Source organism: Poromitra crassiceps (genome assembly GCF_964638095.1).
Source record: "Poromitra crassiceps genome assembly, chromosome: 1".
Lineage (NCBI taxonomy): Eukaryota > Metazoa > Chordata > Actinopteri > Beryciformes > Melamphaidae > Poromitra > Poromitra crassiceps.
In genome coordinates, this window is record NC_139623.1 from 93,203,061 (window position 1) to 93,216,444 (window position 13,384).

General features: G+C 41.2%; 1 protein-coding gene across 1 annotated transcript; it reads left to right on the plus strand.

Annotated features, from left to right (window-relative positions):
- Positions 1-248: 248 nt before the first annotated feature.
- Positions 249-12,770, plus strand: ptpn2a (protein tyrosine phosphatase non-receptor type 2a). Its single transcript, XM_083648474.1, has 9 exons — positions 249-399; positions 2,042-2,132; positions 2,224-2,324; positions 2,614-2,712; positions 5,043-5,180; positions 5,452-5,661; positions 6,446-6,607; positions 9,519-9,733; positions 10,662-12,770. The coding sequence occupies exons 1-9, from the start codon at positions 343-345 to the stop codon at positions 10,849-10,851; spliced, it is 1,263 nt and encodes a 420-aa protein (XP_083504600.1). The 5' UTR covers positions 249-342; the 3' UTR covers positions 10,852-12,770.
- The last annotated feature ends 614 nt before the right edge of the window (positions 12,771-13,384 follow it).

Here is a 13,384-nt window from a genome sequence, read left to right on the forward strand (position 1 = left end):
TTTCTTAAAAAAAACCGTAAAAATTGTTTTGAAACTATTGCAATTCAGATGGTAAATTGAAGTTGTTATATTGTTAAATATAAACTAATAAATATGTATTAATGTCTTCAGAAAAGTAAGTAGTGAAGCGATTGGTTTGCGGTCTCAAGTGATTTATTTGAAGACATACCTGGCAACCCAAATATTCGCAGTGTGCAGTTTTCTGCTTGACCAGACTCCCCGCAGGGATACCCAGGGTTAGACAGACTACAGTTTAGATGGCTGTCAGAAAGGAGTAACTTGGCGAACGGCGTTGAAAACACTGATCATTTGGCAAGTGTGTCGGGGCACTAATACAAGAAAATGGAGCAAGAATTTGAAGACATAGATTCGTCCGGGCGATGGCAAAACCTTTACAATGTAAGTCGCGACACGGGGCCTCTCTTGCGTTTCTATGGCGATTGGTGGCTAGCTAGCTATAATTTGATCGCTAACGTTGGGAAGCTAACTAGCTTTGCCAACAGTAGGTTACCTTGTTCCTTTAGATAACTAAATTAATTGTTCGATAGAGTTCAACACACTGCGTACCGGTGATAGTTACATGCATGTTGTCAAATAATGTTTGGTCAGACTGAATAAGCCTGGGAATCCAGTAAACCGCGTTAGCTGTCGCTGACTTCCGTAGCTAGAAGCTACAAAGCTAAAACGTGCAGCACCGGTCAGGTTAGCATGATGCTGGGTGACGCTAGCGAACGTCAATTGCAGCTTCTGAGAACTCATCAGGACTTCCAGAGAAAAGCGCATGTTTTACCACCAGCTGTCTGACTATCTGGAGTCAGGTCAGAGACGCTCCTGAACCCAACGTTTTAGTTACATGTCTGCTCTGGTTTAGCGTTAACTTTAGACATGATCCAGCCCCTAATATATATACAAACTAATAATTAGTGCAGTGGTTCTAAAGTGGGGTCAGGGATCCTTAGCGTTCTAGGGGGTCCCCAGCAAAAAGGGGAATAATGTATTTTCACTATAATTCCATTCATAACTAACACAATGACAGAATTACTTGTAATGACAGACTATTTTAATCTTGGGTTTCATATAATTACATTAAATAAAAAGTCTAAAAGCAAAACAAATATATCAGATGGTCGACCCTGGGACAAAATCTTATCGAATAGGGGTCCATAGTCTAATTTGTGTCAGGTTAAGACAAATTAGAATAGCCATAATGCAGTGGTTCTCAAATTGAGGTCTGGGGTCCTTGAGGGGGTTCCAGGGGGTCCCCAGCAAAAAGGGGAAATAATTTATTTTCGCTATAATTCCATCCATAAGTAACACAATAACATAATGTATGACTATTTTGGTCATGGGTTTCATACACTTTCTGGAATAAAACATCTAAAAGCAAGAATATTAACAGATTGTGGACCCTGGGACAAAATCGTATCAAATAGGGGTCTGTGTCGTGGTCTAATTTGTGTCAGTTTAGGGGTCCTTGATGTGAAAATGTTTGAGAACCACTGCCATAATGTGTATGCTCTATTACTGGGAATGCTTTTAGAACTACACAAGCTCTGCTTCATCTAGTCAGATTGTCATGTGCAGGAGGAGTGTACATATTTATTTTCCTTATGTGTAGGTTATTGTCATTTAGTGTGTATTATTCAATGTAATGGCAGCATGTTTTTCCAGTTGGTTGAACTTATTTTTATCAGTAGAAATGCTTGAATATGTAAAATAAAAAAGAGTTTCTGCATGTTTTTAGTTGGCCCCCTACAGACTTTGTCTGAAGGAAACCCCCCAGGTGAGCACATGCATACTAAACACAGAAAGGCCCTTTTCACAAGATAGCCAACTTTGCCATGAGGCACTGAAGATGTGGGGGTAGACACGCCCACAGCATCCCAGGCGGGAATCGAACCCAGGACCTTCTTGCTCTGAGGCGGCAGCGCTACCACTGAGCCACCATGCCCTTGCATATCTTTGCATCTGTGTCGATCATCGCTGTTGTTCCATCATCTTGTGGTGCAAGTGACTTAAATTGTATCTTCCTCACCAACAGGAAATCCGTAACCAAGCCAGTGAATATGCCTACAAAGTGGCAAAACTTCCAGTGAATCGGAATTTGAACCGATACAGAGATGTCAGCCCATGTGAGTAATATGTGTAAAGCTTTTTATTGTATCTGTGTTATTTTGAATGTGTTGTTTAATGATCAGTCATTTGTTGCTTCTCTCGTTTTAGATGATCACAGTCGGGTAAAACTTGAAAACTCTGAAAATGACTACATCAATGCAAGTTTAATCATGATGGAGGAAGCCCAAAGAGCTTACATTTTAACTCAGGTGAGGACAAGCATTGTAAAAGAATCAGTGCCTTTTGCTTCATCCTCCCTCTGGAATGCCCTCCCCATCCACACCCGTCAGGCAAACACCCTACCATCTTTCAAACAGGCCCTCAAAACCCACCTCTTCAAGCTTACTTTCACAAGTTAACCCCATCCCCTCTCTCTCTTCCAGAATTCAAGTTTTGAGCATGTTACCTGGGCTTTTAATGAGTGAAACTGCTGCTATTATTATTATATTATTATTATTAACATTATCATTATTATGTATTTTATCTTTGCTTCCCCAGGGGCCATTGAGGAATACCTGTGGCCATTTCTGGCTGATGATCTGGGAGCAGTGTTCCAAAGCTGTTATAATGCTCAACAGAGTGATTGAAAAGGGATCTGTGAGTACACTTCATCATCTGCCTTAAATGGATGAGCTTTAGCATAAAGACAGAGTCCCGTTGAGCATCAATTTCTTGTGTCTTTCTCTCTTTGTCTCCTTTGGTTCAAAGTTATGGGAGACATCATCCGCTCTTTATGCTTTGGACCCCATGTCAGTGTTTTTTCTTCTTCCTTAATTTTGAGTTTCTTCTCTGCAATATGCAACAGTTCCACTAAGTGTAATGCAGCAGGATTGGAAAAGGTTTCACATTTTATTAGGGATGGGATATCGGTATCGGGTGCCGATCTGACGTAATTCACATATCGGATATCGGACTGTCGTCGCTGATCCACGTTCCCGATCCAGACTCCATTCATAGCCTGCACTGGACCATAAACCCACCGTAACATAACATGAAACAGTGCTAGTAAGTAGTAGTAGAAGTGAGGTAGTTACGTTAGTGGTTAGCTAACTCAACATCTTTCTTAGTTTTGGGAAATATTTTAGTCTCATACATATTTTGGGGATTTCCCACTTTACCAAATGTGGTAAAGTGGCAGGGGTGTTTTATTTGTCACTTATTTTGTTGAAATGTTATCTTAATAATTTTGAGTGGATCAATTGTTTTGCAAATATCTAATGACCTTTATTAATTGTTTAATTGAATATTGCTATGAGATAATTGATTACCAAACCAAAATACTAAATGATGTCACAGTAGGAGCCAGCTACTATGGAGGCTGCAGCTCCTTGGGAGAGTTGCCAAGAGCTCTGGTATCGGAATCAGTATCGACGGATATCCAAATTCAGATATCTGAATCGGATTGGAACTGAAAAAAGTTGATCGGTGCATCTCAAATTTGTATAGCTATCTCAACTCTGACATCCGTTGGGAAATGCCTTTCACAGAATGTACTCATTGTATTGTATCCTATCCCATTGGACCTGATTAGGGATCTTGTATGACACTCTTACAGTGGAAGGTTGGAAAATATGTAAATATGGGTAATATAATTACTGTGGTCTTAAGTGTTTTAGATAACTGCTCATTTAAATCAAATAGATTCGTTCAAGAGCATAACTTCAAAAGAAATATCAACAATTTGTATTGCTGACATAACTGCTTTGTTCATTGATACATTATATCCTTGAATCCTGGGTTTACCTTGTTTCTCCTGGGTTAGTTGCTCTGTGGCAATTCTAACAATTTGCTTCCCTGTTTTATCTGCATTGACAATACTTTTCCCTTCACCATATTTCTGAAAAATAATGGTGTTCCTTAGGGCTGGGCAATATATTGATATTATATTGATATGGTGATATGAGACTATATACTGTCTTATCTTTTGGATATTGTAATATCGTGATATGGCACAAGTGTTGTCTTTGACTAGTTTTAAACAGGCTGCATTACAGTAAAGTAATGTTTTTTTCTGAACTTACCAGACTGTTCTAGCTGTTCTATTATTGGCCTTTACAAACTTAGGGGACATTCACACCAAAAGCGTTTTTTTTCAGTCAGAACGCTATGAAAATCATGTTGATTGTGCACAAAACACACACGCTTTTTTTTGCGCTCCGTTTGTTTTCCCCTGCAGTCGCGTGCAGTACAGATCAGAACACAACGACCACAAGGACGGTAGCCAGCTAGTTTTGTCTGTTTGATGTTGTTGACTGTCAACATGAAAGCCAGATTATTGCCAATTCTGGCAGCAGCGGAGGTTGAGAAGCCCTCGGGAGGAGAGAAGGTAGGAGGAGTGGAAAACACGAGCAGCACGCTTTTCCTCTAATGTTCAACTTTTTTCAGCTTTAAAATGCCCACAGCGCTCCTCCAAAAACAACAGACGCCACCAGCGCTGAAACGCCAGGTGCGTTCATTAAAACAGGAGCACGTTTAGCACGTCCTTACATAGAGAATGAATTGCAGAAAGACGCTGGCAGCTCCAAAAACGCTTTTGTTATGAATGTCCCCATAGTCATTATATCCACATTACTTATGATTATTTATCAAAAATCTCATTGTGTAAATATTCTGTGAAAGCACCAATAGTCATCCCTACAATAGTGACGCAATAAACACATCGCAAAACTCTTTTTTAAACAGTTTTATTTACACACGCCATGCATTCACCCTCAGCATGCAATCATTTTGTCTGGTGTTGTAAATCCAGCACACACCTTGCCCCATTTTTGTTGTTGGTAGCCTTTTACTTTGATAAGGGGAGATTTTTGGGTGAAGATGAATGAATTCAGTTCATAACATCACTCCAGAGTAAAGCCATCCTTCAGAAGACACTAAGCATGTGAGCTCCTGTCCAGACTAAGCTCCTTCATTCTCTGGTGTTACAGGAGAAGTGTGCTCAGTACTGGCCCACCACAGAAGAGCAGCAGATGTCTTTCACAGACACAGGCTTTGTTGTCAGGCTAGTTTCAGAGGAGGACCAGTCATATTATACCATCCGAGTGCTGGAACTGCACAACACAAAGGTGAGCATGTGAGGGGAAACTATTGGATGAATGTCATTTAAAATATCTCATTTTCACATGTATTTAATTGGCGGAATTTGCTCTTTGAACCAAATGGCAGGACGAAATAAAATCGAATTGATCCAGGTGGAGAAATTGATTACATAAGTCCTGTTATTTTTTCCCCTGCTGAATTTTCAAACCACACCAAGGCAAATTCTTCAGTCATAGAATCCACTTGACTAAAGGTAATTCAGGGTCTGACCCAACATCACTTTGTGTTCTGGTCCAGACAGGGGAGTCGAGGGAGATCTACCACTTTCACTACACCACGTGGCCTGACTTTGGTGTCCCAGAATCTCCCGCCTCCTTCCTTAACTTCCTCTTGAAGGTTCGGGAGTCCGGCTCACTGGGTCCGGCTCACGGGCCCTCGGTGGTGCACTGCAGCGCCGGGATAGGCCGCTCGGGGACCTTCTCCTTGGTGGACACCTGCCTGGTCCTGGTGAGAACAGTCACCGCAGGCAGCCAACCTAAAAGGGAAATATTGTTTGATGTTGAGAATTGCAAAGAGGGAGAACATTACACAGAGATTGAAAGTAAAAAATAAAAGTAATAAAACAAGACATTGTATAAGGATTGGCCAGTAGAGTGCAACACTAAAGTGACAGCTCCCCCGAGAGCGCAAGTCAAAAGTGACAAGAGTCACTATACTAGATACAAAAGAATATATATGGCTAGACATACAGATGCAGCAATCTTCAAATGGCGTCTGGGCCAAGATCCTTGGCAGATTAAACAATGATAAAACAGAAACTTAACATACGATAACATCATTTAACATAAACCAAGTCAACCTCTTATTAAACAGTATATCATCATTAGTTTCTCTAAAACAATATCCTTTATGGTGTAACAAATGCAGTTATTTGGTATGACAGGCAAAAGATGTATAAACATGCACCTACACACACTTATCCACACCTTACCAGCATGAGTTAATGATTATGCGTCTCTCCCGGGTTGTGACCCGGGTCCTATGTGAATTGTCATGTCCAGGGATTAACCCATGTAGATGATGTGAATTTACAAAAGAAAGGTCCAACATGGGTCAGGTAATGCTGGCCCTGACCTGGCCATTGGTCTAAACGTGGTATAACGTACTTGAATAGGTAGATGGTATGGGCCTCAGGTGAGTAGGCTAAAGTTAAAGCAGTATTTTGTCCAAACACAGGCTTAGCTCCACATTCTGTTCAGCTGTATTCTAAACATGTTCATCTGTTGTGCAGATGGACAGGAGGAAGGACCCGTCGTCAGTGGACATCCAGAAGGTCCTGCTGGACATGAGGGAGTACCGCATGGGCCTGATCCAGACCCCAGACCAGCTGCGCTTCTCCTACATGGCTGTCATCGAGGGAGCCAGGCTCATCCTGAAAGACTGCTCCACACAGGTACAGTGTAACTCTATCACAGGGACGGCGAACACCATTTCATCTTTTATTAGTATGACCTAGACAAATTGTCCCATACTCAAAAGGTCATGGGTTCAATTCCACAACGGCTCATGTCCACCAACAGCCATTAGGGATGGGCGATATGGCCTAAAAATGAAATATTTGATTTATTTTCCCTTCACACCTCCACCCCATTTACGATTTTAATCGCCCCCTCCATTTTCTTAGAAACAAACCAAGTGTATGAAAAACATATCGAGGGCTTGGAGCCAAAGGGGCATAAGTGCGATTTTGGGCGAATATGAGTATTACAGTTTATTATAGTTTATTATTATAGTTATTATTATATTATATATTATATTATATATATATTATATTATATAATATATATAATATTATTATTATTATTATAGTTATTATAGTTTATTATTATAGTTATTTATAGTTTATTATAGAGTATTATAGTATTACAGTATTACAGGGTTCGTACGGTCATGAAAAACCTGGAAAATTCATAGAAATTTAAAATACAATGTCCAGGGCCTGGAAAAGTTAGGGGAAAAAATTAAATCCCCAAAGTTTTGGAAAAGTCATGGAGAAAGGTCTCAGTGAGATCCTTTCTTTGCCAAAAGGACATGTGAGCCATACATTTTGATGAACCAAAAACTGAAAGCCCTAACAGTAAAAAATAGGGTTTTGTTGGCTGTCAAAAGGGTGTAACTGCACTTAAACCCTTTTGGCACCAAGCAAAACCTCACTTTTGACACTGAACAAGCATTGTGGGTAGAGGAGTCTTAACAGCACTTTGGTCAACTCAGGATTTATGCTGACGCAAGTAATGCTAGTGTAGCAGCCACACTCTACACTTCTTCTTCTGTCGGAGATGCTGCAATACATTTGTTGCACTGCTACCTTTAGTTGCCAACTTGCCACAGACAAACTTTACAATGGACAGTGCTTCGCTTGACGTCTCCTCACAGACTTTAGACAAACTTTACAATGGACAGTGTTTCACTCGACGTCTCCTCAGACTTTAGACAAACTTTACAACAGACAGTGTTTAACTGATCGCCACAGACTTTAGACAAACTTTACAACGGACAGTGTTTCGCTGATCGCCACAGACTTTAGACAAACTTTACAATGGACAGTGCTTCGCTTGACGTCTCCTCACAGACTTTAGACAAACTTTACAACAGACAGTGTTTAACTGATCGCCACAGACTTTAGACAAACTTTACAATGGACAGTGTTTCACTCGACGTCTCCTCACAGACTTTAGACAAACTTTATAACAGACAGTGTTTAACTGATCGCCACAGACTTTAGACAAACTTTACAACGGACAGTGTTTCGCTGATCGCCACAGACTTTAGACAAACTTTACAATGGACAGCGCTTCGCTTGGCGTCTCCTCGCAGACTTTAGACAAACTTTACAATGGACAGTGCTTCGCTTGATGTCTCCTCACAGACTTTAGACAAACTTTACAACGGACAGTGTTTCGCTCGACGTCTCCTCACAGACTTTAGACAAACTTTACAATGGACAGTGTTTCACTGATCGCTACAGACTTTAGACAAACTTTACAATGGACAGTGTTTCACTGATCGCCACAGACTTTAGACAAACTTTACAATGGACAGCGCTTCGCTCGACGTCTCCTCACAGACTTTAGACAAAGTTTACAACGGACAGTGTTTCGCTCGACGTCTCCTCACAGACTTTAGACAAACTTTACAACAGACAGTGTTTCACTGATCGCCACAGATTTTAGACAAACTTTACAACGGACAGTGTTTCGCTGATCGCCACAGACTTAAGACAAACTTCACAACAGACAGTGCGTCCCTCAATGTCTCCTCACAGACTTTAGACAAACTTTACAACGGACAGTGCTTCGCTGATCGCCACAGACTTAAGACAAACTTCACAACAGACAGTGCGTCCCTCAATGTCTCCTCACAGACTTTAGACAAACTTTACAACGGACAGTGCTTTGCTCGATGTCTCCTCACAGACTTTAGTCAAACCTCACAATGGACAGTGTTTCGCTGATTGCTCGACGTCTCCTCACTTGTAGAAGTGAGTCCTAAACCATGAATTTGAATGAATTCATCAAATAGATTTATTGTCCGGCCCTAATAGCCATGTGTCCTGCTGAAGTGCCCTTCAGCAGGACACTGTGACTGAACCCCTTCCTGCTCAAGTCGTTTTAAGTGGCTGTGGATAAGGGTGTCATCTACTCTACTGCCTGAAATTCAAATGTAATATATATATATTACATTATATATATATATACCGTATATATATATACACACATATATTTGAATATATGTTCAAATTATATACAGCATGTAGCTATTTCTTATAATTTGCACTCTCAGCTACTCCCAATTCACTGCAACCTTTGAAAATGTCTGAGCTATTCATTCTTGTGAAAGTGTCCAAACTAAAACTGTATAAAAGTAAAGGTGGCTTTGGCCTTTGTGAATAATCAGTCAGCCAGTTTATTTACCATTTGCAGTAGAAACTACATTGGAATTGGGGTGGAAGAGCTAAAAAAAAAAAAACACATAACAAATCACACCGACAAAATGTAAAGGCATTATAGGTAAAGAAAAAAAAAAAAAGTAAAGAAAACTACACGTGTGGATAGGCCCGACAATCATCTGGCTCAAGTGTGCAAATTTGCACAAGGACTGTGACAGTCTTGAGTCGTCAGAGATATTTAACTGGCTGACAGCTGTAATGTCCCACTAAGCAAGCAATAGTCGTGTTTTCTTTCTTTTGACAAAAGCTTGTCTTTGTCCAGCACTCCTCTGAGATGTTCTTTCTCTCTGTCGTGCGTTGTGAGAACATGCTTCTCCTCATGTGTCATGCCTTTTTGTGTCCGTGTCCCCTGCAGCAGAACAAGCAGACAGTGGTGTTCAGAGCTGACTTGGAGCCAGATCTGGCACCTCCCCCGCCGCCACCGCCCAGACCTCACCTCAACCACAACAGGCCCAACGGCCAGCCAGGCCCCTGCCTGGAGCCGGAGCCCGCCTCAGGAGAAGAGCGGCCAGCAGGCGAACCGGCCCACACACTCGGGCCAGACCACAGCCTGGAAGAGGGCTCTGGGCTGTAAGTAGCAGCGCTCACCACTTCTCTGGGAGTGGCCAGATGAAGCTAGTTGAAGATACTTGCTGCAGAAATTATTTTGTGGCAGGACACATTTGTGGGGGAAAGGAAGTGCTGCATTGACTTTGAACTGGGCAGTGTGCACACTGCACAGGCTTGCTGACCCAACTCTCGTCAAATCCTTTGCAGTGTGACCGTCTGCAATTGGTCTAAAATATCACATTCACATGATTGGTTGTTTTGCCTTGTGGAAAAGCATCTCCTTTTCTCTTCCCAGTTCACTGGCTTTGTTTCCATCTCTGTAATAGCATCTGGTGGTCAGATCTTTCTAAAGGAATCGTTTAGACGTTATCTGCTCCTTCATGGCCGATCAAACAGCTTCTAACTCCTCATATTCCTTCAGTCGCCTTTGTCACTCTTTCCCTGCAGCAATTAGTTCTGAGTTGATGTCACCACTATTACTGCTTTTCCAAGGTTATGTTTGCCTCTTTAATCTTGATGCACCTCCACTCAACTCTTGAGTGTAAATAAATGAAAAATAGAAATGAAAAGCTGCAACATACATACACAAGTATGCAGGGCCCGAAATTAACACCCGCCAAGCGCCATTGGCAACCACAGAGAATGACGTGCCTGTTGAATGCCAACCAATTAAATATTGTTGCTGCAAAATCGGCCTCTTAACCACACTGGAATAAAGATCGACTATAGAGGCTATAAAGAATAGACTAGAGAAATAAATGGATTCTTTAAACAATTATTTTATAACGTCCTTGGTTTAATAGTGGCCGGCAAATATTCGGGAACGTTACCGGCTGCATTGGCTGTCTGAAAAACATTTCTTATAATAAAACTTTCAAACGCAGTGCATGTGATTGATCAGCTTCTCACAATATTGCCTGTTAACCGCTTATCCTTGTCGTCCTTTCAGCCTGCGAAAGCGGCACCGCGAGGAGAGGATCGCCAGCACCACACAGAAGGTCCAGCAGATGAAACAGAGACTGAGCGACTCGGAGAGGAAGAGAGAAACCTGGCTGTACTGGAGGCCCATTCTACTCAACGTAGGCGCCGGGACAGCCTTGGCCGTCGGTCTGCTGGTCTGCTGGATCTACTCCCAGTGAAAAACTCTGTCACTTAAAACTTGACTCTTATTTTGCACCAGTACCTGGGATTAGGTACTTCCTCTTTAAGTAGATTTAAATGGTAATTTGTGCATAACTGGGGGTATTTATTTCTTAAGGTCAAAATGCCAGAGCGCTAGATCAAATGAGTGTGTGTATATTTTTCATGTAAGATCTTAACAAAAAATAGTAACATCTCAGGATCTTGGTGCCAGCACGACGATTTAATTATTATTATTTTTCCTTTGGTCACTATTGATGAATGTACTGTATCATAACAAAAACGCTTTGAAAAAAAAACTTACTAAAGGTGCAGTACAAAGAAAAAGAGTAATCTGACAGTTTTATTTTTGCATTCTTTATTTGTAAAGGTCAGATGTTTATTGATCATCTGTGTGGACATGTTTTACATCTTGCATTTCAAACGGAGGGCGCTGACTTCCCATCCTCCCACAGATGCGTTGGAAGTTGATACTTGGTCACAGGTCAGCTACAAGAGTTTTGTTTTCTAGAATGAAAGTTCTTCTGTGTTTCAGGCACGCATTTAGAAGTTTTCCAGAGCACCTCTTGTTCTTCCATTCTCGTCAGCAGGGCACGCCAATATGGCCAGATATATTTTTGTGTGACCAGACGGACACTGGTCAGTTGCCTTGCTGTTGATGTTTCAAACTCTGCTAGAATGTTAATCTGTTACTTTTTTTATTTTCCATTATACAAACATTTTTTATAGGCTTTAGTTCTCAAGTGGATCAAACGAGCGGTCTGGTCCCTCGCTACCTAGTGCGTGTATTTACCCACTGGTTGGGTTCGTGTGTGTATTTGTTATCTCACTGTTGTCGTTTGGGGAAATCAAAGCAAAGCTGTCCGTTTTCGGGTAAGGGATTCAGTGTGGCGAGCCTTTGGTTGAGGATTCCCTTGGTTGTACTCCCATCATTTCGGAATGTATTTTCTATTTGTTTTTTTGACACAACTGACACCCACCTTTCAAAGTCATACTAGTCGCAGTAGGTTTGAGTTGGTCTCTCAGCATTGAATACATTTTCGTGTGACTTCATTTGAAAGTTGTGCCCATAGTTTCACCAGATTGGTTTTAGATTGTGGGACCAATATAAAACTAAAGCTATGATGATAGGGCAACTTACAGGTTTGAGCAGAGCACCTTGCATTTAAATTTTAACTATGAGACAGCAAATTGGATGGCAAACCGATGAGTGTATTTATTAGTTTTCTAGTTGGGATACTTTTTAATGTGCCTTGAAGAGAGTCAAGTGGGTCCTTTAGAAAATAAGCGCTGCAAGGTTTGCGACTATGACCAATAGAGCGAAACCAACTCCATACAGTACTGTGAGCTGTCGTTGCCCAGACTAGAGACTAAGGGCTAATGTACACCGCCTCTGGAACAGATGCGGTACGGCAGCGAACAGACCCACACTCGTGTAATCTGTCAGATGTATGCGGGATCTGACAAAAATAGCACGGGTGAGTAATGTTTCCATACCGCATGTATCGCCCATCAATTAACATGGGCGAGAGTCGATCCGGAAGTTCTGCCGGATCCGCAACGCAGCCATAACGCATCTGGTGTACATTGCCTGTTAGATGTTTGCACTGCATTGAATAATATGCAGTAAGTGGTGTATCAAAGTTGATTGCACACCAAATGTGTCATTAATATACTTACTCCTTGAGATTAAATGATTGATTGTTCTCAGACACTGGATATGTACCCCTATTGGATGTGGCTTTTATTCAGTTCTTATTTAACCCAGAAAAAACTTTTTTTTACCATGACATTCCATTCATTTTTTTGTTTGTTTGTTTCCACATAAGATTCAGGGGAGTTTTGTACACTGCTAAGCTGCAGTGACAACATAACAGATGGTGTTTTGAAAAGCAAACAAAATATTCTACTTCTTAAATAAAATATTCCTCTTTTATAACAAAACTTGCTTGTCTGATTGTTTTATTCTTCATAGCTGCTTTAGAAAAGCCTACAGTCAGTCCACCCACAACTCTCCCCATCCACCCACTGCTATGCTGTTTTATAGTCATAATTTTCGTTTTGACCATGATGAGTTGAATCAATGGAAGCCAGACTGAATGCCTCTCACGATGGATTCCAGGAACTGATTCAATCATTCAAGAAGAGGCCTTGCTCATATTGACTGCTGTAGTAATTTCATTTTCTTTTGCCGATGAGCCAGGGTTGTAGGAGGATAAAATACTTTTTGTTCAATGACTCACCATTGAAGGAACGTTATGCATTTTGAAAATTCCATGGTGCAACATCAAATGTTTTCTCCTTGATTATCTCACTATGAAGTCCAGGATGTAAGCAAAAAGTTAACGAAAATGCTGTTCTAAAATGATCTGATTGATGTAACATCAAAATACGGTAATCTTATTGTAGAAAAGGCCCTCATACCAACTGATGAGAACATACACATGGACATGCGAGCAAACACCTGATTCCAACCAGCCTCAGGATCATGTCGTGGACCATCATCAGTGATGTCACTCGAGCAATTGTGAG

Coding starts and splice junctions, on each gene's coding strand:
- ptpn2a (XM_083648474.1), top strand. CDS start 343: ATGGAGCAAGAATTTGAAGACATAGATTCGTCCGGGCGATGGCAAAAC. Junction 2,133..2,223: donor ATACAGAGATGTCAGCCCAT/GTGAGTAATATG, acceptor CTCTCGTTTTAG/ATGATCACAGTCGGGTAAAA. Junction 2,325..2,613: donor GAGCTTACATTTTAACTCAG/GTGAGGACAAGC, acceptor TTGCTTCCCCAG/GGGCCATTGAGGAATACCTG.